The sequence below is a fragment of the Phocoena phocoena genome, chromosome 5 (assembly GCF_963924675.1).
Source record: "Phocoena phocoena chromosome 5, mPhoPho1.1, whole genome shotgun sequence".
NCBI lineage: Eukaryota > Metazoa > Chordata > Mammalia > Artiodactyla > Phocoenidae > Phocoena > Phocoena phocoena.
Window position 1 is genome coordinate 103,990,586 of NC_089223.1, and position 27,857 is coordinate 104,018,442.

The following is a 27,857-nucleotide window of genomic DNA, read 5'->3' on the forward strand; positions in this document are numbered from 1 at the left end:
GCTAAAAAGAAATCTAGTATCAAGCCATGAAGAAACATCAACAAATCTTAAATCCATATTACTAAGTGAAAGAAGTCAATCTGAAAAGGCTACATACTGTTTGATTCTAACTATGTGATTATGGAAAAGACAAAACTATGGACACAATAAAAAGATGAATAGGCAAAGCACAGAGAATTTTCAGGGGAGTGAAAATACTCTGGAGGAGACAATAATGATGGTTACATGTCATTACACATTTGCCTAAATGCATCGAATGTACAAGAGTGAAGCCTAATGTAAACTATGGACTTTGGGTAATTATGATGAGTCAGTTAGGTTCATCAGTGGTAAAAAAAATGTACCACTCTGATGGGAGATGTTGATAACAGGGAGGCTATGCAAGTGTGGGGGGCAGAGGATATATAGGAAATCTCTGTACCTTCCCTCAATTTTGCTGTTAACCAAAAATTGCTCTAAAAATAAAGTCTTAGAAAAAAATATAAAGGTATCATGAGTAGTTTGAATAGTGTTTACTTTATTCTTTCATATAACATATACAGAGCCAACATGTTTTCTATACCTTGGAAGAGTGTTGTACTCCTTTGTAAGTTTGAATCAGCTTCCAACATTTTATCCTTGAACTTTGAAAGTGGTGAAGTATCTGAGAGTTTTTTATATGAAGATTTTTGCCAGTTCTCTTCCTCTGGGACATCTTCATCATTTGTCACTATCATTTTCCTCATTCATGTTGATAAATTCACCTTCACTAATTTCCTCTGGCTGGATATTTAGAGTCTCTTGTAAAGTGACTGTCAACATTCTCTTATTCAGCTATTCTTCATCTTCACCTATACTGGATTTGAATTTCACTTTCAGTGTTATCACTTTTTATTTCTTCCTCTTTGTTTGCAAGTCCTTCTCTTGATTAGCCATTTTTCTAAGGTGTCATTTGAGTTTATCATTGAAAGACAATGAGGCAATGCAACTATGTGCTTTGCTGTCTGTGCATGAACTGACTAAGATAATCAGTGACCAATCAGTAACAGATTTTGAAAAATAGGAATATGATTGGTCACTGATTATGAAGTATATCTGTTATTTGTGGAGTGATTTGTGAGCGCTTAAGAGCTAGCAGATAATTTTTTACATTATGCAAGTACTCACAGTTAATGTGACATGGTAAGAAAAACTTGAGCCATGCTGTTGAGGGGACTGGTGTTATATAAATAAATAATCTTGGTAACTGAAATTTGTGCAAAGCAAGGATTGCGTGTATTGAATTGTGCATGCATAGAATTGGTTATGTGTGTGTGTGTTCTTTGGCATATGTGTTCTATTTTTGAGCTGCTAAAACTTTAAAATGGTGTCCTTTTATATGTTTCTAAGGAGACCTTATTCAGTTTCATTCTTGTTCATTAAAGATAGTCTCATCAACGGTTTTGTGACTGGTCAATGGAGATTGTCAGTAATTTCTTACATAGGAAAGCATTGTAATCTATTATTTAAAAAATATTATTACACTAGTTTGTTTGTGAAATACCACAGCCTTCAACATGAAATTTAGCTTATGTAAATCTTTGTTGAAGAGATACTGAAAATATTTTTATTTTAGGATTAAAACATTTTAAGTTAATGAAAACATGATGTAAGTTTAAGAGTTTTGAATTTATTTTATACCACGTAGTTAACTTAATGGGGAAAACGGCCTTCATATATTTATTTAATTTGAAGGTATAAAAATCAATACATATGGCACTGTGACGTCTTTTAAATTCAGTAAGTTTATTCATCTAAGAATTCTGAATTGTGATTAATAGTACTTATTCAACATAAACACTCAATTTGTGAGTTTTTAATTTCTTCAAAATTGTTTCCTATGCTCATTTGAAAATCTCCTAATCATTTTCTTTATAGATGATACAGTTTAGTATGATAATCACATATTAGGTTGTATAGAATATTTTAAATGTTTTTATTTAAATAGTAACTACTCATAGCCAATTTATTAGGAGATATTTTCTATACTTCTATAAAATAAGGAACTTTAAAAATGCTTCTACATTTCTGTGTTTTACTGCTCTAACACTATAAATGTGCTTTCCCCTGCTATGTGTTCCCAGTTACCATAGACTCTATCTATTCTTCATTTACTCAGTTGAGACACAGGTCTAGCCTTGTCCTCATGGAACTTAGAATCCAGTAGGGCAGGACATACAAACAACAATAAACATTGCAGATGAGCTAACTATATAGTATATTAGAAGGTGATACATGTGGTAAAGAAAAATTTAAAGCAATTTCAAATAGAGTAGTCAGGGTCCAGAAGTAGTACAGGTAATGAACAATATGTCTGGAGTAAGAGTGTTTCACACAGAGTGTAAGATCCTGAGGTGGAAACACGCTTAGTATATTGATGTAACAGAGGAATGCAGTGATGGTGGAGCAGAGCAGTGGAGTGTAAGTAGTAGGAGATAAGGTTGGAGAGTAACAAAGAACCAGTTACTATAAATTCTTATAGACTGTTGTAGGAACTTTGATTTCTACCCTGAGAGAACTGAGGTGCCATTGGAGGATTTGTAGAGGGGATATATTATCTGACACATTACAGGATCTCTCTGATTGTTGCATTGAGAACAAACCCAAGCGGAACGAAAGCAGGGGTAGGGAAACCAGTTAGGTGAGAAATGATATTGACTTGGACTAGGGAGGCAACGATAGACATCTTAAGGAGTGATTAGATTCTACATATATTTTGAAAGTAAAAGTGATTAGATTTTCTGATTGATTGGACATAGAGTATGAAAGAAGAGATGAGTGAGAATACTTCCAAGAGTTCTGACCTAGGGTTCAGATTTTTGACCTCAGAAAATTGTAGGAGGAGTAAGTTTCAGAGGAAAATCAGGAACTTAGTTTGGAGCATGTAAATTCTGAGATGCTTATTAAACTTCCAGATGTTAAAGTTCAATAGATTATCGGATTTAGGACTCTGGTGGACCACAACTGAGGGATTCAAGTGAAGATATTAATTACAGTTTCATTAGGATATGGGACATGTTTGTCTTGTTTATTCCAGTGTGCCCCGTATCTATACAATGTTAATACTTAGAAGGTACTTAAGAAATAGCTATTGAGTGAATGACTACAAATGTAGTGATTTGTGTGCTGGTAAATGTTTAACCACAAGCACTCTAAGGAAAAAAAAACCACAGAAACAAAACAAAACTCATGACTTCTAGCATTTGCAAATTTCTGTGGTGTAAATACTCCTACCATGATTTCAAGCTACCAAAGTAACATCACTAAATGCAGAGTTGAGAAGAAATGTGCACAATTGATTCCCTCTAGCAAGTATAAATCAGCTCCAGAGCACAATTGAGCCCTTTGTTGCTTAGTGATAAAATCAGATACACATTTTCCTTACTTACAGGTATGCGTAAAAGAAAAATTTAAATAACCTTGATACTTGGGCAGATTTGAAGGTAAAAAAAGTCATAGATAATAATACAAACTCAAAATGGGGAACTTCTTAAGCAAATATTTAAAAACTTTTGTCATATACCAGACTAAATAATAGAAATACTGAGCTAATTTATCCCTGTATCTTTAGGCAGTCTTCTAAATTACTCCACATAGGTGTGATATCTTTACATAATTCCTGGGGAAAAGATTTCACAGTTTACAAAATAATCCATTGTAATGTGAAGGTACTCTTTTGCCACAGATGTCTTCATGATTTCTAAATTAGCCTAGAAAGTGTATTTTAAATGTTTCCATAAAACATCTATCACTAATAATCTATACAAAGTTTAATCAAGTTTTTCTCTCCTTGAGTCTAAACTCTTTAGCGTGTATCTCAGAGTCATTATTAGGTCCTTAAACAGTATTTATTTATTTAATTAATATTTAAAAATTTTTATAGTGATAAAATATACCAAACAAAATTTACCATTGTAACTATTTTTAAGTGTACAGTTCAGTGGTACATTCACATTATTGTGCAACCATCACCACCATCCATCTTCAGAACTTTAATTAATTAGCAATGTATTTTGTTTCATGTAAAAGAAGTACATTTTGTTGTAGATAATTAGAAAAGGAAAAGTATAAAGGAAAACAAAATTACCCAAAATCTCAGCATTCAGAGAAAATCAAATCTATATCTACCTGATTGCACATATAGAATTATATCAGACTGTTAAATCCATAGTCTAAAAATTCATCGTGTGTTAGAGATCCTGCTGAATCTAAAGTGGGATTCAGACTCTGTGTCTAATGAAGTGGTGGGGCTTCAAACCCCAGTTGTATATTTTGCACCATTTATCCAACATACCAGTGAGCAAGCCTCAGTAAGAATGGTGTATTCTCAAAGCAATGAGGCATAGGGAAGTAGGGAAACAATTCCTCATCCTGGACATGTGGTTTAGAGCTGAGCCCCAGGGAGAGAGAGTTGCAAGTAGAAGATGAAGGAACACTGGTCTTTAAGAATTTGTTAATGGAGCAAAGATTAGGGACAAGATAATTCCTCCAAATTCTATTTGGAACACAAATAGACATCACAAAAACTTCAGGCAGAGGGCAGTTTGTAATTTATGACTTCTGCAGATTTGGATGCAATATGCCCAAAACAACTGGAGAAAGGCATGGCTTCTTCCAGAGACACTATTATGTTCTGTACCAAAGTGCTGACATTGCTGTTTCTTTCTTTCTCTCTCTGTGGCCAGGGTATGGTGAGGAGAAGGGAAGTGCTAAGGAGGACTACTGATGAACTCTCATCAGACTTTCCTAGGGATTCTTTGAAATAATTGGAGACTAGAAAGAAATGGTTTATAAGCAAAGGTTATAAAAGGATTAAAAATGTTTGGATATGCATGTTAATGTTAGCACATTTATATACATGTGCCTAGAGACTTGAGAGAACTGATGTTATATTCAAATGTAATTTTAAAATTTCTACATAGAATTTCATTTTTAGATGCCTCATCATTCATTTCTTTTTGTTGAGCTTTTTAGTTGTTTTCAGTTCTTTGAATTTTGATTTGAAAAATATCTTTGAACATGTTGGAAAATTGCACCCTGAAAGATTTTTGACAATATATACCCAACTGTTAGATTAAACCATATGAAATGTTAATTGACATTTTAAACTATTAAAAACTGACAATTACATATGGTTCAATCTAAAATCATGTGTTAAAATGCCATGTTTACTACAACTTAGCAATCTCTGCCGATTTTAATGGAAAAAAGTTATATCTCATCACTTTAATTTTTATATGATTACTTTTATGATTCTTTTATTCAGGAATCTGGATTGTGTGCTCACCATGTGCAAAACAGTATGATAGGCATAAGGATACAGTAAAGACTAAGAACAGAGGGAACTTGTCTTTATGATGTTTATAAGTTTATTAGAGGAAATTATTAATCAAGTATTCTTAATTTAATATATAAAAATGCTATGTCTAACATGTGCTAAGAGAATCTACAAAGTGACATTTAATTTAAATTGGGAGGCTTATGGAACGTTTCCCTGTGAAATGAGATTCAAGTTGTTATCTAAATGAGGAGTATGTTCAACTAATGAGGAATGGGCAGAAGGGAATTTGAGACAGAAGGAAAATTGTGTTTAAAGGCTTTATGGCAAAAAGATAGCATCATACATTTAGGCACTTGAAAGAGGATCAGAGTGGCTAGAACAAAGATTAGGAAGTTGAGGTATAGTATGAATTGAAGTTGGACAGGTCAAGGAACCAGGCTATCCAAGGTATTATTATCTGGATTAAGAATATTCTTCTTCTCATAACAGCAATGGGAAAACATTGTAGCATTAAGTAGGAGTGCAGAAACATCTTCTTATATATACTAAGGTGGATTAAGATTAGATGTGGGGAGACCAATTAAGAGGTGTTTTTAGTAGTCCAAGAAAGATATGATAGTAGCTTGGACTATGGAAGTGGGGGTAGAGTCAGAAAGAAGGTAATAGATTGGGAGCTATTTGAACAACTGAATGGATGCTTGTACTGTTTATTGAAATGGGGAACACTGGAAGAGGAAGAGGTTTGGAGGTAAGATAATGGGTTTGGAGGAGTTTGAGGAGCTTTTCAGACCCCAAGTGGAAACGTCAGGTACACGAGCAGAGCTCAAAGACGGTTTAGAGGATTTTAAGCTGGTGATCCATTTACTTTTTGAGTTTTAAAACATATGTATGTATTATTTCTATCTTATATGTACCTACTGTAATTTAAACAATTAAAGTAAAAATGTTATAGAGTAAGATAAACATCTATATCTTCATAACATATAATGTCCAAGTTTTATAATTTGTTCAATAAATTTTAATAACCCTGTATGGTAAATTTAAAATGACATGATAATGTGGTACTATTTTAGTAATTAAAAAATATATCTTTATTTATGTATGTACATAATGTAATATGTGAGATATACATATCACAAAAAATGAAGGGAGAGTTGAAATGTGAACATGAAGATCATAGATAGGCTATATTTGGGGTGTAGGACAATTAAAGGTAAATTTAACTTTCTAATATTTCTATTTTTAATTGTTTTCACTGTGCATGTATGATCCTTATAATGCATGAGGGGAAAATAAGTTTCAATAAGAGACTGGTATAGAGGATGGATCAGGATCAGAGACTGGGGACTGGAATGAGAATGATTTGTAGAGCTTTTGCCATATGTTACAACTTTGAATTATCTGATTCTCAAGCTATATCCAAAGTTCAGGTGGAAAAAAATGCTTTTGGAGGAAATACATTTTATCCTTTTTTGTAGTTTTTTCAGTGCAACAAACCAGACCATCTGGAAACTGTGCTCAGATAGAGGTTTTACCCTGAGAATATTCACTGAGTTCTGCTTTGGCATATGTCTTTGGCCTACTCAGAGGAATGCTAAGCAAACACCTATGGGAAATCTTCTTTTGCATTTATGACACTGTGGTTGAGGACACTGTCCTCTTAATTGCCCATACAAAGAATTTCTTGAAACTCAAATATCAGAAATTCCTAAGCCCTTAAGGAATGTGTATATATTGTTTATACGGACAGTGTAAACAAATTTACTGATTTTATTTCCTTTTTTGTTTGTTCACTAAGAGGCTCAGAGACATATTTGAAGCTTAACTTTCATAAATGATTGGGACTCTTTGACCTGAATGTCCATGTTATAACTTCACTCCCATCTTGTTTCTATTTTCTCCCTTTCTATCTTTTCCAGTTTTAATTTTTCATTCATTTATATTTGTCTACTTTATTGTATGGATTGTTATGTGTCTTCTATAATTCAAAAGAAAACCAATTAGATAATAGAAAAAATGGAAACTGTTCATTCAAAAGTGAAAAATGAAGCTGTGGGTTTGAATGAGAGTACTTAGAAATAGAGAATAAAGTAAGGACAAAATCAGGTCCAGGATTTGGTATTGTGGAACCTATGCATTTAATTACTACATAGAGGCAGAGAATTAGAAATAATTCTAATTATTGAGAATTAATAATGCCATGGAAGAGAGGCTGAGGGGGTAGGAGGTGATCAGGACAGTTGGAAGCCAAGAGGCAATAGCCACCTGTGAGGAATACTACTAAAAGGTCAAGGAAGTCTAGGATTAAAATGCTCACTGGATTTCTCAATAAGGCTCTTTGGGTAGAGTGTTGGGAAAAGAGTTCAGATTTGAATGTCTTGAGAAGCAAATAACAGGTGAAAAATGGAGATACAGAATATAAGCAATCCATAATTTAATGTTTGTCAGACACTTTTATTTCTTCTTTTGTGAATTGTTTGTTACTTTTGTTCTTTTTATATTAGAGATATATATTTTTATTAGTGTGTAAGAATATGTTATATATTCAGCATTTTTTATACTGTGTCTGTTAAATATGATATAAACTCCTTTTTCTACCAGTGTTGTTAATGTAACATTGATATCAACTGGAGTTCTGCTAGTTATCTAAGAGATACTTCTGATTTCACCTTACTTTGTGATAATTTTATGTTTCATTCATTCAATTAATACACATTTATTGCTTTCATTATATACTCAGGATTAATTTTATAAGAATTTTCACTTGAATTTGAATTTGTTTGATAGTTTTAATCGAACTTTCATAGCACACTACAGCAGTAATTTTAGTGACTGCAAATGGGGTATTTTAAAATCCTTGAATAAGAACTACAAATTGTAAAAGGAGCTAAAGATTCATAAAAATTTTTCTAAAAGTAATCTTTTCCAAAGCATAGTTTTAGTTACTATTTTGCAAAGAATGCAAATGTAAACCAGTTTATCTTGGGCTAAGCTCATGCAGTTTATCATCTGGGCTAAATAATGAGTCAAGTCTTATTGTAATAAAGAATATAACTGCTCAGGCACTAGAATTAAAGACTGATAAAGATGTTTTTTAAAAAAAATTTACCAAAGTATTTATAACCATAATATTTAAAGCAATGGTAAAATTTACCACAATACATTTAGATAATTTGTTACCACATTCAGGCCTTATGATTTTTTATGACTATATATTTTTATCTGTCCATAATAAGCTTCAAAAGAAATAGAGGTTCTATGAATACTTTGCATAACAGCTTTATGAGAAGCAAATTTTTTAAAGTATAGCATATAAGATAACTTTTTATCTATTTGGCTAAAAATATAACTTACTTCAGTTAGATTAAATATTTATTTTACTAATTATTTATGTCAGGTGTCCCTGGGTTTGAAGAATATAAAGTATTTTTTGCTGTGTTTGTTAATGCTTTTGAATTATTAAATAAAACATATTAAATTACTTCCTTAAGGTTTCCAGGTAAAAAACACTGACTGTCACTTAAAAAATTCTTTAAATATTTTAATCAATACTGGACCCTATGCCCCGAAATTGTCCCTTACCATATGTTAATAAACCTTCTTAGAGTTTCTAACTTAACTTCAAAAATGTGCTTAGAAAATGGAAGAAAATATTTTCTATTTTCTAATATCCCTGTATGTCAAGTGGGATATGCCATACATTTTTAAAAAGATAATATTTCTGTTATAAACTGTTCTATTAATTTTCTAACACCTGCATTCTTAATTAAAACATAGGTAATATATATGTAAGATGTGTTATATATAAAGTAGAGCAAGATTAGAGGCAATTTCACTTGTTCTCCAACTTGGGGCTAATTTTATTGCTTTTTGTACTCACCTCTGTCCCTACAAAAATGAAGGGGTGAGATACTTGTGGAAAATCAGAGATAAAGGGGAAAGGAAGATTGGCAGTTTCAGAGGCTTTTCTTTTTTTTTTTTTTTATCCGATAGGCGGGCCTCGCACTGTTGTGACCTCTCCTGTTGCGGAGCACAGGCTCCGGACGCGTAGGCTCAGCGGCCATGGCTCACGGGTCTAGCCGCTCCGCGGCATGTGGGATCTTCCCGGACCGGGACACAAACTCGTATCCCCTGCATCGGCAAGCGGACTCGCAACCACTGCGCCCCCAGGGAAGCCCTCAGAGGCTTTTAAAATGTGGTTTTATGCTTATTTATCCTAGTTAGTGACAACTAACCACTGCTCCTTCAATTTAACCCCCTGGGCGTGGCATTTGAAAATTGTTTCTAAAGCTTTATGTCATCAAGACCTCTATGATCACTATTTCAAAATAGTAAACACAGAGGATGGACTTACGGAAAAAAAAAGTAGTTTTTTCTTATTCTCATAATGGTGGCTTAATGTAGTAAGAATTAATATTAAGCCTCATTTTACTTTGAACAAGTTTAATATAGAAAAAAAGTGTTTTTTTTATTTTCACAGATGAGGACATAGTTACTTGAAGTTAAAGTGACTTCAATCCCCTCCGCCGGCCTCCATGCATCCCCCTTGCAAGCTGCCAATCATAAAATGAAGACTAAAATCAACTGGTGTGTTTCTTTTTTTAGCATAACATTGAATTAAAATGTAACTATCAGTAACAGGTAGAGGTTTACCATTGTGTTAACACAGTATGCATAGTCCATAATGTTCAATATGAGAAAGAAAAAAAATATACAGAAATTTCATAAACTGGAACCTGAGGACAACTGTTGGAGGTCTCTCCAGCTTCTTAAAATTGCTTGAGAATCTCAGAATCCCCACTGTAGATGGGGGTACATTCTAAAAGATTATCTTCAACAGTTATAAAGCGGTGTGCCTCATTTCTTTCTTTTTTTTTTTTTTTTTTGCGGTACGCGGGCCTCTCACTGTTGTGGCCTCTCCTGTTGCGGAGCACAGGTTCTGGACGCGCAGGCTCAGCGGCCATGGCTCACGGGCTCAGCCGCTCCGTGGCATGCAGGATCTTCCCGGACTGGGGCACGAACCCATGTCCCCTACATCGGCAGGGAAGCCCGGTGTGCCTCATTTCTTAACCACTTATTCTTTGGGCTTTTTGTTGCCCATCATCTGAATGATTTGGATGCCATCTTCCAGACACAGGGTTTACCCATCTCATGGCCTTCACAGATTACTGAAAGTGAAATCTACCTGAAACACTGTGGAAACTGCTAGCTGACGGCAATCATTTGGAGGGAGCTTATTGCCTCTGATGGATCCTCCATAACTGGGAGATCGAACCAGTGCTGGCCTTGGGGCAAGGATGGGGAAGGGGATGGACCAACAAACCAGAGGGAGGAGAAGGGTAACTTATTCATTTCTCTGACAGAATAACGACTGACAGAAGGAAAGCCAAAAAGTACATTTTACAGATAACATAATTTTTGTGGCAATTGCTTGAAGCCATCTGAGAAAATGTGCGAGTACTAAGCGTTTCTAACTGAGTTTGTCCTACTTGGAATGACAGATTTTCCCCATCTCTCTCATTCACCTTCTTCAGTCCTTCTAGATGCCCTTAATGGGGATCAGGGGGATTAGGGTGGGAGTGGGGAGGCCGTAGAAGCAGAAACCAGTTCAGCCATTAGAAGACTACAAATGGGTTAGTGACCTCCTTTCTTCAAGAACTTTTAACTGGTCCCTTTCCTTTTATCAAACCCATTTTGTCACCATTTCCTTTGTAACCTTATCCCACCGCCCAGCTCCTCTCTCCCTCCCCCTCTTCCTCCCTCCCAGTCTTCTCACCTGTCCACTGCAATGGCCGTCATAGAGTAGATGCTGGCGAACACCGCTGTAATAGGAAAGAAGTTCTGGAAGCGACAGTAGTTGGCGCCGAAGTACCACTCGCTGTGAAGCGCATAGATGAAGTTGACCAATGTGTTGAAGGCGGCCATGGAGGCGTCGGAGAAAGCCAAGTTCACGAGGAAGTAGTTGGTGACGGTCCGCATGCGCTTGTGGGCCAGGATGATCCAGATGACGATGAGATTCCCGAAGACCGCCACGGCCACCACCACGCCGTACGCTAGGGACCAGAGCGCAATGCGCCAAGACGGCTGCACGAACTGGTTGGTGAGGTTGGCCCGGAACTGCGAAGGCGCCGCGGAGGCCGCGGCCAGTCCCAGCGTGGAAGAGGAAGCGGAAAGATTGCCGGCTTGGGCTAGCAGTTGCCGCCACTCGGGGTCAGCCTCTCCCGCCGCTGCCCCAGCCTCGAGCGCGGCACTCGGGTTCCCGGCGTCCGCACCCGCTGTTCCCCCGTCCGTCCAGTTCGCGGCTACGGGGAGCGAGGCCATAGCGATGGGTCGGCAACCCGGTTCCCCTCGCTCAACCGCTGCCCGCCCGGGCAGTCTCCCTCGAAGTTCTTCTCTGCTTCCCGGTAGCTTTGCTGCTCAGTGGACCTCAGCCCCGCCCGAAAGCGGGGTAGAAAGGTACTCACAGCCCTTTCTGGTTAAGGGATGCTTTGAACCTGCAGGTGATGGGGAGAAGGAAGGCACTTTCCCCGAGGAGTCTGCGAACCTAGCAGGCAGGCAGGATGAGACAGTTGGAAAAAGAGATGCTAAGGGCTGTCGCCCGCGGAGAACTCCGGGGTCGCCCCTGCGCGAGTTCCCGGGCACCGGCTGGAGCGCTGAGGATCGGGGGCTGCTGCGAGCTTTATAGTTTGTTATAGTGCCCTACTTCCGTGACGTTGTGCGGAACTGACGAGCCCCTTCTTGGAATAAGATTGCCCTCCTTTCCTCCACCCCCGCCCTTTGGGTTTCATTCATTCGCTACTCGGCGAGTTGATACACCGAAGGAAGGGCTGCACTTTCTCATACGTAAAATCATTACAAGATTGTTTTCCGTCTTTTAACTTCAAGGTAGTTTGCTGAGGTCCCTGCTTTCAGACATTTACTGTGGACTATTCTTTTCTAAACCAGTTTAACCATTCACCCGTAAAGCAAAGGCACGATCCCCGGAGATTTTTCAGCTAGGGCTAGAGCATGTGTGGGTGCAGCCTGCTGAGGACTGTGGACACCGAGAGCCGCGCGCTTTGTTAGGTGCCACTGGTTTTTGGAATTTCACTCAACTTTCTGCTCGTGTGTTTCTATTCTCCCTTCTCAGATCCCGTTTCTTCTCGTTCCCCCTTCCCAAATCCACCCATTTCCCCTCTTCCTCTAATCTCTATCACCAGAAATCTGACCCCTCCTCTCCCCCAGGCAGAGAGAGACTATGGTTTTTCCTGGAAGATTCTGCTCGGGTTGGAATGCCATAAAACAATGAGGGTAAATCAGAGATTCCAAGATGTAGATTTTCTTGAAACACAAGGACAAGACTTGAATTTCTTCATTGCTCTGGGATGAAAGTATCCTGTAAGCAATCTAAATACATACACATGGCTATACGGTTTTGGACATTTGGAGCCTTAGTTTTCAGGGCCTGACCATGAGGACACACTGATGAGGATGCAAGAATAACCTTAATTTCCTGGGCAGACAGGCAGGCCTGACTTTTGAGCTTTGGGTGAGAGCAGGTGAGCTGGAGTGTTCTGTGGAGTGCAAGCTGGAGCCTGTGCTTAGGTGGATCTCAAAAACAATTTATCAAGATGTTCTGGGGGGCTTCCCTGGTGGCGCAGTGGTTGAAAGTCCGCCTGCCGATGCAGGGGACACGAATTCGTGCCCCAGTCCGGGAAGATCCCACATGCCGCGGAGCGGCTGGGCCTGTGAGCCATGGCCACTGAGCCTGCGAGTCCGGAGCCTGTGCTCCGCATCCGGAGAGGCCACAACAGTGAGAGGCCCGCGTACCACAAAACAAAACAAAAAAAGATGTTCTGGGACCAGACTGTCTTTTATTAGTCTCTTGAGGGGCAGGTGAGAAGAGATTTAGGGTTACACGTATTTTAGCAATCCCCCCAAAACACTTGAACTCTTTCCCCCCTCCCCACTTGAACTCTTTGAGCTTTGATTTCCTCACTTGAAAATGAAGATTTTTTTAAAAATCTAATTTTTAGGGTAATGATGGGAATGAGTAGTTTCAACAGCCTTTCGACAACACCGGACAGGAGGGAGACCTCAATAAATGTTAGTGCCCTTCTCTCTTGTTACAATGTGCATTTCATCTAAACATTTTCAGGTAAGATGTATTGGAGAGCAACTTTTATTTGCTTCAAGAGAAGGTAGCTTGTGATTTCTGAACACTGTATTCTTTAGTTTCCCAGTTAAGTACCTATTCTTTAAAAACCCGGATTATTGCATAAGTGGACTTAGGGTGATTGGTAATGAATAATAGTTTCCTTCTTATAGTTCTTATGACAAAAAGGTAGTGTACATAAGTAAGGTTGAGGCAACCTGATAATAATTCTGTGGACACAACCCTACTTCAAAATAAATGCATGCTGAAAATGATAATTATCAAAGGTTATTATTTGCTATTTCTTCCCAGAAAGACCTGCAAAAACATGTGATAAATCATAAGTTAACAGACTCCACACTTCCTGCTTATTAATTCTAAATTAAATCATTTTCTTTTGAAAGGCAAATTACTTCTTTCTGTTAATTCACCATCTTGGAGAATTACTTGAATTACAAGTGAAAGCCTCTTTCTTCCCTAATGAAATCAATGGATAATTGTTAAAAAAATTCCTTTGTATGAAACACACCATTTATCAAGATTAGGAAATGGGTCATGATGTGGTTTGGTAATTATGCATATTTTGATCAAATATTTACAGTTGTAAAATTAGTGGTGTGGAAATCTATTCAGTTTACACTGCTGTTTTACTTATACATACAGAGCATTATACGTTGTGATTTGTCCTCATTGGACTTAAACATGAGTAGAAGATATGACAAAAATTGATTGGTGATAGAATTAGAAGAAGTTACAATGAAAGGCGTTTAAAGAGTTGTTTTCTTTCAGAGGAAGAGAGGGATCCAGCTCATGCCTTTACTTTTAGATCTGCCTTACGTAGAGAGACTTTCCCTGTGTCCCAGTAGAGTAGTTACTGTTCATGCGTTGCTTCAGTCATTCCTTCAATGTGTATTGAGTGTACTTCCTTCCAAATCTGTACCAAATACTAGGGATGTAGCAATGAGACAACCAGATACAAACCCTGTCCTCATGGAGCCTGTAGTCTAGTAGTGTTTTTGACATTAAAGCAAGTGTTAAGGGTAGTAGAATAGGAAGATGCAGAGAAAAATGGGAGTACGTAACTAAGTAGGAGGATGTGTGCCTACTGGATTCTGTTAACTTCGCTTAAAACATAAAATGAAGTGCCAAAAAGAAAGATAGACTTAGCAGAAACTTATGCCTTGAAAAACAGGAAGGTTTAGGAGATAATGGTTAAGGAGGAAGTTTCCCAACTAAGAATTTGGCAAATAATCTGGCCATAGTAGCTCCGGAATCTGAATCTTGCTCTTATCTGAGCCTACTCTTCTTTTTTCCTAATTCTTTCTCATCCTCTTTCACTTACCGTAAGAACTCCAAAAGCCTTAGCCTTGGACCACTGAGGAAAGGAGCAGGGAGGTTGAGAAAACGTTAACCCACTAGAAGGTAACTTAGAGAGAATCCTATACTCCCACATTTAAAACCTGGGAGTGTGTGTGAGTATGCACCTATGCAAATGTATGAGGATCCTGGAAAATAAGCCAAGCATGGTATCCTAGGAGACATTAATAGGTTTTAGATAATAGTGTGTAAATCTTGGTTTGACTGAATAATTGTAATACAAATTATGATCATTTATGTGAGTGCTTGCAGTTTATTCCTAATGACCAAGAAATGTTTGCCTATTTTATTATGCATAATAGATTACATTTCCTCCAAATGTTATTTACTCTCCATATTTTTGCTTAGAATACATACTGGTGATGTGCCCCAGTAATTTACTACAATTTATATTAATAGATTGGATGCTGGTCATATATTAATTATTTTTTCCTCTTTTACAACTCAAGGAAACGATATGGCATATTTCATGCTTGTATTTTTATTTTAACAGGCCTCCTAAAAATAAACATATCAGGGTAGAATTTCAGGTAGTGTTGCTGGCTAGTGAAAGAGTTATTTTCAGAAAGAAAAAGTCAAATTTCCAGATTTCTGTCTCTGACAATAATCTTCCATGTGACAGTTCTCCCACACTTTTAGCTTCAGTATGTTCATTGTTTCCCACTACGTTGAGATATTTTTTTCTTTTTACCAATGTCAGATCCTGATAGTCCACTCTTTGCTGCTTGCTTTATTTTTTACCTTTATTATTTAATCATACCTGCTTTGCAGTTACACTGGGTCATTTCCACGCTCTGAGTTATGGACTCCAACAATCAGGCTGCTGAGTATTGCTGACAATCAACAATCGATCATCTCCACTTAATTGTGTAGACAGCTACTTAGCAATTCTCGCTGTCTACCAGACCCTCTTTCCATGCGGGCCTGTGATCGGTTCTCAGCTGTTCTGCAATTCTCTTTCTTCTCCATCTTCCTCTCTATGCTCAGCAAATGATGTTATTTACAGTTTATCTGATAAAAGTAAGACCACCAGCCAAGAACTTCACATTTCTGTGCATTTCATCCATCTTTAAGTCATTTATTATTATCTCTGTGAAAGATCCTTGCTGGGTACAGTAATATTGATTGTAGGCTTTTCCCTTTCATCACTTTAAATATCCTGCCACTCCCTTCTGGTTTGCAGAGTTTCTGCTGAAAGATCAGCTGTTAACCTTATGGGGATTCCCTTGTATGTTATTTGTTGCTTTTCCCTTGCTGCTTTTAATAGTTTTTCTTTGTATTTAATTTTTGATGGCTTGAATAATGTGTGTCTTGGCATGTTTCTCCTTCAATTTATCCTGTATGGGACTCTGCGCTTCCTGAACTTGATTGACTATTTCCTTTTCCATATTAGAGAAGTTTCCAACTGTAATCTCTTCATATATTTTCTCAGACCCTTTCTTTTTCTCTTCTTCTGAGACCCCTATAATTCGAATGTTGGTGCATTTAATGTTGTCCCAGTGGTCTCTGAGACAGTTTTCAATTCTTTTCAACCCTTTTTCTTTATTCTGCTCTGTGGTAGTTATTGCCACTATTTCATCTTCCAGGTCACTTATCCTTTCTTCTGCCTCTGTTATTCTGCTATTGATTCCTTCCAGAGAATTTTTACTTTCATTTATTGTGGTGTTCATTGTTGTTTGTTAGGTCCTTGTTAAATGTTTCCTGTATTTTCTTCATTCTATTTTCAGGATTTTGGATCATCTTTACTATCATTATTCTGAATTCTTTTTCAGGTAGGCTGCCTATTTCCTCTTCATTTCTTTGATCTGGTGGGTTTTTACCTTGCTCCTTCATCTGCTGTGTGTTTCTCTGTCTTCTCATTTTGCTTAACTTACTGTGTTTGGGGTCTCCTTTTCATAGGCTGCAGGTTCGTAGTTCCCATTGTTTTTGGTGTCTGCCCCCAGTGGGTATGGTTGGTTCATTGGTTGTGTAGGCTTCCTGGTGGAGGGGACTGGTGCCTGTGTACTGGTGGATGAGGCTGGATCTTGTTTTTCTGGTGGGCAGGACCAAATCCGGTAGTGTGTTTTGGGGTGTCTGTGAACTTATTATGATTCTAGGCTGCCTCTCTGTTAATGGGTGGGTTTGTGTTCCTGTCTTGCTAGTTGTTTGCCATGGGGTTTCCAACACTGGAGCTTGCTGGTCGTTGAGTGGAGCTGGGTCTTAGCATTGAGACAGAGATCTCTGGGAGAGCTGTCAGCAATTGATATTATGAGGGACCCAGAGGTCTCTGGTGGACCAATGTCCTCAACTTGGCTTTCCCACCTCAGAGTCTCAGGCCTGACCCCTGCCCGGAGCAGCAAGACCCTGTTAGCCACATGGCTCAGAAGAGAAGGGGGGGGAGGAAGAAAGAAAAAAATTAAAATAAAATAAAGTTATTAAAATAAAAAATTGAAAGTATTATTAATTTTAAAAAGAGTAACAGAAAAAGGAGAGAGCAACCAAACCAATAAACAAATCCACCAATGATAACAAGCACTGAAAAGTATACTAAAAAAAATGGAGAGACAGAACCCTAAGACAAATGGTAAAAGCTAACCTATACAGAAAACGTCACTCAAAGAAGCATACATATACACTCACAAAAAGAGAAAAAGGAAGAAAAAAATATATATATATATATAAAGAAAGGAAGGGAGCAAGCAAATCAATAAACAAATCTACCAGTGAGAATAAGCTCTAAATACTAAACTAATATAAACATAAAGCTAGGAACAAATTAGATGCAGAAAATAAACCCCAAGTGTACAGATGCTCCCAAAGTCCACCGCCTCAATTTTGGGATGATTAGTTGTCTACTCAGGTATTCCACAGATGCAGGTTACATCAAGTTGATTGTGGAGATTTAATCCGCTGCTGCTGAGAGAAATTTCCCTTTCTCTTTGTTCGCACAGCTCCTGGGTTTCAGCTTTAGATTTGGCCCCGCCTCTGTGTGTAGGTCACTTGGGGGCGTCTGTTCTTCGCTCAGACAGCATGGGGTTAAAGGAGCAGCTGGTTCGGGGGCTCTGGCTCACTCAGGCGGGGGGGACGGAGGGGTATGGAATTCAGGGCGAGCCTGCGGCTGCAGAGGCTGACGTGACATTGCAACAGCCTGAGGCACTCCGTGTGTTCTCCCGGGGAAGTTATCCCTGGATCCCGGGACCCTGGAAGTGGCGGGCTGCACAGGCTCCTGGGAGGTGAGGTGTGGATAGTGACCTGTGCTTGCACACAGGCAGAAGACCTAAACAAAGTTATCAAATTTCTGCTTGTCCAACTATTTCTCATTATAAGGATGGGAGTGAAGACTTCCAAGATCTTTGCATGTCAGAGCTGAAACTTGAAGTCTACTAATAAATTTTTAGAACATCTATTTCATATATTTCTGCCATGCTTTTGTGTACTGTCAAACTAATGATTCTTGCTATGTATTATTTTTAAAGGAATGCATATCTAGCAATATTAAAGTATTTCATAATGTATTCAATAAACATTGTCATGCTTTAAAATGATTAAGTGAAGTTAAAATAGATCATATTTTATACAGGATTATTAAAAATCTAGAAGTGTCTTCTAGAAAGTTTATGTTGAATTGTGTAAACTTGAAATAGAAACAAAAAAGGCACTGAATGTTTTAGTACTTTTTTATACTTGCAAGGCAGGAAAAGGAATGCACAGGGTTGCTTGGTGAGAAATATAACTAGAGTTTTCAAATGTGGGTAGTCCAAAGGGAACAAATGCAGTTTTTTTATTTGGATAACATTTTGACAATACTATGCCAGATGGAAGACTGCAAGATGTAATTGCACAAAGTAGAAAGAAGGTTAAGAGCAATGCAGGACTCACCATATAAACAAAAATTGTAATGGTCAAGGGAAAATGATACCAAATCTTGGTGGATAAAGCCCAGCCTGCTGAAGATCCACTGCTCCAAAAACAGTCTATTGAGGGTGCCCACTCTTGCCACTATTATTCAACATAGTTTTGGAAGTCCTAGCCACAGCAATCAGAGAAGAAAAAGAAATAAAAGGAATCAAATTGGAAAAGAAGTAAAAGTGTCATTGTTGGCAGATGACATGATACTACACATTGAAAATCCTGAAGATGCCACCAGAAAACTACTAGAACTAATCAATAAATTTAGTAAAGTTGCAGGATACAAAATTAATACACAGAAATCTCTTGCATTCCTATACACTAACAACAGAATATCAGAAAGAGAAATTAGGAAACAATCCCATTCACCATTGCAACAAAAAGAATAAAATACCTAGGAATAAACCTACCTAAGGAGGCAAAAGACCTGTATATGAAAAACTATAAGGCACTGATGAAAGAAATCAAAGATGACACAAATAGATAGAGAGATATACCATGTTCTTGGATTGGAAGAATCAATATTATGAAAATGACTATACTACCCAAAGAAATCTACAGATTCAATGCAATCCCTATCAAATTACCAATGGCACTTTTCACAGAACTAGAACAAAAAAATTTGTAATTTGTATGGAAACACAAAATACCATGATTAGCCAAAGCAATCTTGAGAAAGAAAAAGAGCTGAAGGAGTCAGGCTCCCTGACTTCAGACTATACTACAAAGCTACAGTAATCAAGACAGTATGGTAGAACTTCCCTGGTGGTGCAGTCGTTAAGAATCCACCTGCCAATGCAGGGGACACAGGTTCGATCCCTGGTCTGAGAAGAGCCCACATGCCACAGAGCAACTAAGCCCATGCACCACAACTACTGAAACCTGCACGCCTAGAGCCCATGCTCCACAACAAGAGAAGCCACTGCAATAAGAAGCCCATGCACTTCAACGAAGAGTAGCCCCCACTCACCACAACTAGAGAAAGCCTGTATGCAGCAACAAAGACCCAACACAGCCAAAAAAGACAGTATGGTACTGGCTCAAAAACAGAAATATAGATCAATGGAACAGGATAGAAAGTCCAGAGGTAAACCTACACATATATGATCACCTTATCTTTGATAAAGGAGGCAAGAATATACAATGGAGAAAGACAGCCTCTTCAGTAAGTGGTGCTGGGAAAACTGGACAGCTACATGGAAAAGAATGAAATTAGAACACTCTCTAAAACTGTACACAAAAATAAACTCAAAATGGATTTAAGACCGAAATGTAAGGCCAGACACTATAAAACTCTTAGAGGAAAACATAGGCAGAACACTTTATGACGTAAATCACAGCAAGATCCTTTTTGACCCACCTCCTAGAGAAATGGAAATAAAAACAAAAGTAAACAAATGGGACCTAATGAAACTTAAAAGCTCTGGCACAGCAAAGGAAACTGTAAACAAGATGAAAAGACAACCCTCAAAATGGGAGAAAATATATGCAAATGAAGCAACTGACAAAGGACTAATCTCCAAAGTATACAAGCAGCTCATGCAGCTCAATATCATAAAACAAAGAATCCAATACAAAAATGGGCAGAAGACCTAAATAGACATTTCTCCAAAGAAGATATTCAGATTGCCAACAAACACATGTAAGGATGCTCAACATCACTAATCATTAGAGAAATGCAAATAAAAACTACAATGAGGTATCACCTCACACTGGTCAGAATGGCCATTATCAAAAAATCTACAAACACTAAATGCTGGAGAAAAAGGAACACTCTTGCACTGTTGGTGGGAATGTAAATTGATACAGCCACTATGGAGAACAGTATGGAGATTCCTTAAAAAACTAAAAATAGAACTACTATATGACCCATCAATCCCACTACTGCGCGTATACTCAGAGAAAACCATTCAAATAGACACCTGCACCGCGATGTTCATTGCAGCACTATTTACAATAGCCAGGACATGGAAGCAACCTAAATGTTCATCAACAGAGGAATGGATAAAGAAGATGTGGTACATATATAAAATGAACTATTACTCAGCCACAAAAAGAAAGTAATTGGGTCATTTGTAGAGATGTGGATGGACCTAGAGACTGTCATGCAGAGTGAAGTAAGTCAGAAAGAGAAAAACAAATATCGTATAATAATGCATATATGTGGAATCTAGAAAAATGGTGTAGATAGATGATCTTATTTACAAAGCAGAAATAGAGACACAGATGCAGAGAAAATATGTATGGATACCAAGGTGGTTTGGGAGATGGGGATTGACATCTATACGCTATTGATATTATGCATAAAATAGATAACTAATGAGAACGTGCTGTATAGCACAGGGAACCCTACTCAATGCTCTGTGGTGACCTAAATGGGAAGGAAATCCTAAAAAGAGGGGATATGTGTATACATATAGGTGATTCACTTTGCTATACAGTAGAAACTAATACAACACTGTAAAGCAACTATACTCCAATAAAAATTTTAAAACAAAAAAATGGCCTATTGGCTAAGCCATCTTATCTGTGGCTCAGTGTGCTTTATAATTCTTAGATGTGTTTCACAAGCAGACATATCTGTTCAATAAAGAAATATTTTGTAATGTAAGGCATTTTGATTTTTTAAATTTGATATAATTTCAGTTACATTTTTATATTTGAAACTTTACTACTATCTACTAATTAATAATATCCTTAGCTACTAGATTTAGTATATTCAGAATATTTCAGGCAACAATTTTCTGTATTATAAATTGATTTTTTGAAAGTAAATTCATCTTTTCTAGTTTTTCAGAGAAAGAATGCTAGTTCTAGCAACTGATGTTCAGAAAATATCTTATGTAAAGTGAGTCCTTTGTTTTGAATCAGACTGGCTGGCAGGATTTTTTTCTCTTACCTTCCAAGTTATTTAAACATACTCAAAAAGTATTGTTCAACAGGTATTTAACATGAAATGGAACAATCCATTCATTGATATTCTTTCAGTGAGGAGTCTTTATAGTTGCTATCTTTATTTCTTTAACCTGGGATTTTGTGACAACCAGAGGATTTTGTTCTTTTCCATAATTAAACAAAATTTTTTATTAACTATATTAGGAAAATTGTTATTATATTAATAGCTATGTTTTAGCCTATTTTAGAAGTTCTTACTCTCATATTTGTCATTGTCAGTAATACTAAAGTTTCCTTCCTCTTTTAAATACTAGCTCTAATAAGAAATCACGAACTATAACTGGTTCTAAATGGAAAATGGAGACCAGCTGGGCATTAATATGTACTTTTTTTTCTGAAGTTTATAGGAGTTGTTAAAGGATACCACATATATTTCAAGGTCCAATTCAGGGCCAGTCTCTTCCATAAGGTTATTTGCTCCTAGAGTAGTTTTCACTGATACCTACACTTCCTAAAATTCATTCAGACTCATAGTGTATTTCCAAAATTTGGCAATTAATTTATTTGCTCTTTAATATGATCTATATTATTCATATATTGTAATGCTATATGTTTGTGACAGATGACATTTTACAAAGATGGCTACACTAGTATTTCCCATCCTGTGTGTTCTTTGACAATTTGATCTTGACACCCTTCTCATCCTCTTCCCTTGAATTCTAAGTGGGCTTTTGAGTCAATTATAATGAATAGAATGCAGTGGAAGTAATACTGCACGACTACAAAGGCTATGTCAGAAGAGGTGATGAACTTGTCACTGGGACATTCTCTTTTGGAGCCCTGAAATGCTATTTAAGAAGTTGGATTACTCTGAAGCAGCCATATTATGAGGTCTTATGAAGAGGTCATGGGGAAGTCTCAGCTGAGGTCCCACAAGACAGCCAGAATCCACTGCCAGACATATGAGTAAATAAACTTTTAGTTGATTCCAGCCTCAGGCTGTTGCTACAGATTGTCAGATTTGAAGTCTGATTGAGCCATGATTGCAAGTTGTTGGAGCTGCTGGATTAGAAGGTCATGCACAAAGGTGTGGAGCGCTCCTTCCTTTTGTGGTGAAGAGCCCAGACTGTTCCCACACAGGATAACACCCAGCCATCTTACTTACCTTTTACTCTCTTCTTCAAAGTTACTAAGAAGATTCTGGTAAATTTTAAAGATTCAGACCAAGACCTAGAAGGGAGAGAAGTTCCTTAAATCCCCTACTTAAGCCATTATGCTAGCTCATTTCTACATTATTCCTAAAATCAGAGTTTGATACTCAAATCCAAGTGGACTAGACTGTGTTTCATTTTCTTTTGTCATTCATTTTCCTGTGCTTTCAACTCTCCTGAAGCCTTTCCTCTCTTGAGGGAAGGAGTATGAGTGCCAGAATTTAACTGGCCTTTGTGGGTCCATTCCTCCAATATTACTTACTAATTCTAATTTTCTAGAGTAGGCAGAGATGGTCCATTAACTTCTAAGAGAACTCACAAAATACTGGTTAATTAGTTGAACATCAGCCACTAAAGTGTATTACTTGGAAAATAATTGGTAATAATAATAGGAATGACAAAAATAGTAGCATCTGGAATTTATTCAGAATTTTATATGTGCTGGCCCCTTTCTAAGCCCTCTGCCTATGTTCTATCTTTTAATAGTTCTGTCACACTTGTGAGGTAGATATTAGATAATATTTCAGAGGGCATATTTCTATCTCGGACATGAGAAAGCTAAGGAGCAATAATTTGTTCTAGGTCACACAGCTAGTAAGCAATGGCTCCAGAATAAACCCAGGTATCTGACTGGAAGAAATTACTTCCTCAACCTACATTTTGCTGAAACTGGAAGTAAATTGCTTGGGAAGGTTGGATTTTTGTTGTTGTCAAGGATTATTCATATATTTAAAGACATTCATGGTTACTAGAGTCTTATCCTATTGGAAGACTAAATTTGAGAGTAAGAAAATACTTTCATTTATGAAGTGTTTTCATTATTGAAAACTCAGATTAAAAAATTTTTAGTATAAAGCATATAAAGTCCTTTAGTATAAAGGACTTTACTGAATAAAGTAGTTTACCCAGACATAAACATAAAACCATTTTGTTTAGTGTAAGTCCAATTTTTTGATCCTTTAGTTTATATCTTTTGGTCTGTGATGTTTCACTTCACAGGTGTTAGTACCTTTGATTGACCTAGCAAAAGGATTTTTGTCAAGCTCAGCATGAAGATAATATTTATTCATATATTCCAATTGTAGAGTTGAGCAAATTTAGACACAGAACATAGAATGGAGTTACTTGGAGGCAAGAGATAACTATATAAAATACATACTCATCCACCGCAATAAACTAGTTAGCCCTGATTAAATATCTTATCGATTAAGCTGAGATGCCAAATAAAAAGATATCACAAGATTATATATTCTGGGGCTTCCCTGGTGGCGCAGTGGTTGAGAGTCTGCCTGCCGATGCAGGAGACATGGGTTCATGCCCTGGTCCAGGAAGATCCCACATGCCGCAGAGCGGCTAGGCCCATGAGCCATGGCCTCCCGGAGCCTGTGCTCCGCAACGGGAGAGGCCACAACATTGAGAGGCCCGTGTACCGAAAAAAAAAAAAAAAGATTATATATTCTGGTTCTTTTTTCAACTGTAAATATTGCTGCATGCCACAATATATTGACCACTGATCATAGAGGCTGCTTTTTGTCATTTGTCCCACAAACTAATTTAAAATTGTCACTGAGCATTAAGTAATGTCATGTCAGAGACTTTGAGAGACTGTTTTTTCTGTACTACATGGAAATACTTGCAAGTTTTCTCTGTATTTTTTTGACTATTTGTAGTCCTAGTAGACTTATTTGTTAATGCATAACATGGTATTGAGGAAAATTTGAGAAATGATTACTGCATATACAATTAAAAGGAGAACTGTTATTAGTAGAATGCTTTGATTATAAATAACATTAATTCAAGGACTTAATAGATACCTAAAGAAATAAAAATTTGAAATTACATGTAAAAATGTTCAAAAGCAAAATTCCAAAATAATGATACTGATATACTACTTTTTCATAATAAAAACCAGGGTGCACAATTGTATATTTTTGATAGGGTGATTTTTACTTCATTTTAAAGGCTCTACATATGTAAGAGATTTTTTACAATTCATAAACTGAAAGATATTGTTAATTTAAAGTACCTACCAGAGATGTAATAAGTGAAGAGACTGGTGATCAACAGTTGTGAAGTTTCAACAAGAGCATTTGCCTAAACAGCCAATTTTAAATTGGCTTCTCTGCTCCCATTTTCTCTAGAACTCATAATAGGGCTATTATTTGCACTTTAAGTTTAAAGTAAGAGATGAGACAGAAATGATTGCACCCCTTGTTGCGTGTGAAAATTGTCTTACTTTTAAAATGGGAAGCTTTATTCCAGCTCCATTTGGAAAGTTAAACTAGAAAAGCGTTTCGTGTCAGTCTTCCCCAGTCTTTCCTCCTCCAACGCAGATTTACTGTACTTCCTTACTGCTCTCTAAACTCTTATTTTCTCTCCACTTGCATTTTATTCTTTTTCTCTTCTCTGTTTATTCACTCCACTTGTCCTCATTATATACATCTTTATCTTTTAAAATAATTCATTATAATAAAACAATTCAAGCATTATTTTATATGTACTACTATAAAAAGAGAGAAAATAATTATTCTTTAGTATTGAATATGGAGTAATGGCATGAACACAAAGCATTGCTATTAATCGTTAGAGATAGCTGGTGGGGATAAAAAAGAAGCTCAGGGAAGTGAAAAGATATTGAATTGTAGATTGTATTTGGCTCTCTGGCGTAACACAATATTGGTCTATTGGTAATAGTGAATAAACAAAATAATAAGTTAGTATACTGATTATAGTAAATCAAAATTTGAAGAACTTAAAATTTTAATGAACTCCAGTTAATGCTTTATTTGGTGCTGCTAATTTAGGATTTTTTTCGTTACCTCTAATTAATATGACGTTATTGGCATAATTACTCTTTTCTTACAGTTGTTGAATACAATTTAAATAACCACAGTGTTCTGACAGCGGTAGTTCTCCAAGTCTTTCTGATCTGTCTTTCTGATTGTCGAAACAGGCAGCAAGTTTTTTTTTTTTAGCAAGTTTTTATTGTTCCCAAAATAGCTAGAATATTCTAAAGGTAATGATGAGGAAATCAGGTTTGTTTAATCTGGTGTGAGTCTCACAATGTATTAGTTTATTGAAGCATTGCATCCATTCAGCTAGTATTCATTAGATGTCTCATGTGGTGTGGTAGAGATACAGTGCATAGCATAGCAATGCCTACCCTCTTGAAACAAGAATGATGAACATCCAGCAGGCAGTCACAATTGGGAGGATTATTACAGGGTTACATGTAAGGTTGAGTTGGGGAATGGTCTATGACTTCTACAGAGGGCCTAAAACAAATCTCATGATGTCACAACTCTTGGCAAAGGTTCTAGGAAAATTTTTTCCTAAAACTTTTAAACAAAAAGCAGGATATTTTAAACTTTAAGTTATGTAAATGCTACAAAGCAGTGATAGAATTACAAATAAAACATGAATTGACATTACCATATACTTAGCATAACATTATAATACACAAAGGAAAAAATTGTTTCTAAAAGATATTTCATAAGTTTTATAAACCGTTTTCAGTTGATTTTATAATTGTTCCTATTGCAAAGGCTGTTTTCTACAAGAAAAGTTTCAATTTGTGTTTCATTCCAAGAATTTTACTTTGATTTAATATGATGAAATTCATAAATTATGCTTTATAATATTTTACATATGATAATTTTGGGGGGAAGGGTTGTGTGGGAGAAGATAGGTACATAGATTTAGTTTCTAATTTGTTTTTAAAGCACCATTATTCTAAGAATTGCCTCATGGTATATTAATGTCCCTTGACATTTGTGAACAAAAAATGGTTTTATGATAATGGAAGTCACTGATAGCTGCTTATCCAATATCCAATATGCCTATATTCTTTACTCACAGAAGCCCAGTTTTGATTGCAACAAGAGCCAGAACTCATATTTCAGCCTCCCTTCAGCTAGGATAAGTTGTCAGTTCTGGTCAATGCAATTTCAGTGGGAATCTTTCTTGTGACTTCTGAAAGCCCTTTGGCATTTCCTTCTTCTTACTGCCTGAAATTCAGATGAGAGGGTGAGCGCTGACTGCCATCTTGGTAATATGAGGTAATTATGAGAGTGGTGGAGCAGAAGTTAGAACAAATCTAAGACAGTGATGCTTTGTAAACCTACTAAAGCCAGTATACATGGGATTTCTTGTTTGTGAAACATATTGGCTAAAGCCGCTGTAGTTGAGTCTCTTTTAAATGCAGCTGAACTCATGCAATGACCAAATAAGCAAAGAGTTTTATTAGTATAAAGTCTATGTTAAGTTCTGGTAGTTCTCAGAAAGTTTATTGGCCAAAGAATTCTTTAATTCACAGAATAATTTTTAGTGTTTCGGTAGATAACAGTGAAACCAATTTGTAATATTATGACATTATCATGACTTTCTTTTAAACTTAAATTTCCATTTTCTTTCTACCATACTGTATCACCTCTAGGAAAATCATTGTATAATAATACACAGAACTTTTATTACTATTTTGTTATGCTGTGCTTAAAATATTAAGGTTAACTAAGTGAAAAATTAAATTCAAATATGAAGGGTTAGAAATATTAGCTACTGAGAGTGTACAGTTTTAGTATAGTTCTCAAGAAAGAACTTTACTGCTATTAACCTCAAGGAAGAATCAGACAAAAGGGAATTTTTTTTTACCAATAAGAAGTGGTGGTTGAGTAATTAATTCAATATACATTAACTGATTGTATATATATATATATATATATATATATGTATGTATAATTTTTGTATATATAAAACTCTTGTATATATGCAACTCTGTGTGTTGTACCTATAATATGGATACTAAAATACTGCACTCAGACTTTATTGGGACACATAGACCCAATAAAAGTTGCAAGTCACCAGGAGAAATACTGTAATGGGAGTATGCACTGGGTAGTTAAGGAGCAAAGAAGATGGGAAATTACTAACTCTTGGGGAAGGTCTTCTTAGAAATATAAAACTGGAGCTGAAGTTTAAAAGTGACTAGAATTTAGCTGGATAAGTAATGAAAAAAACTTTTATTCCCAGCATAATAAACACAATGAGTGCAAAA

At 36.6% G+C, this 27,857-nt stretch overlaps 1 protein-coding gene across 1 annotated transcript in view; it reads right to left on the bottom strand.

Annotated features, from left to right (window-relative positions):
- The window catches only part of TACR3 (tachykinin receptor 3), a 60,959-nt gene extending 48,801 nt beyond the window's left edge, over window positions 1-12,158 (bottom strand). Inside the window, exon 1 of the mRNA XM_065877607.1 lies at window positions 11,076-12,158. Within this exon, the coding sequence (XP_065733679.1) occupies window positions 11,076-11,620 (545 nt within the window). The 5' untranslated portion in view covers window positions 11,621-12,158. The remainder of the gene's footprint in view (window positions 1-11,075) is intronic.
- Window positions 12,159-27,857: the final 15,699 nt, after the last annotated feature.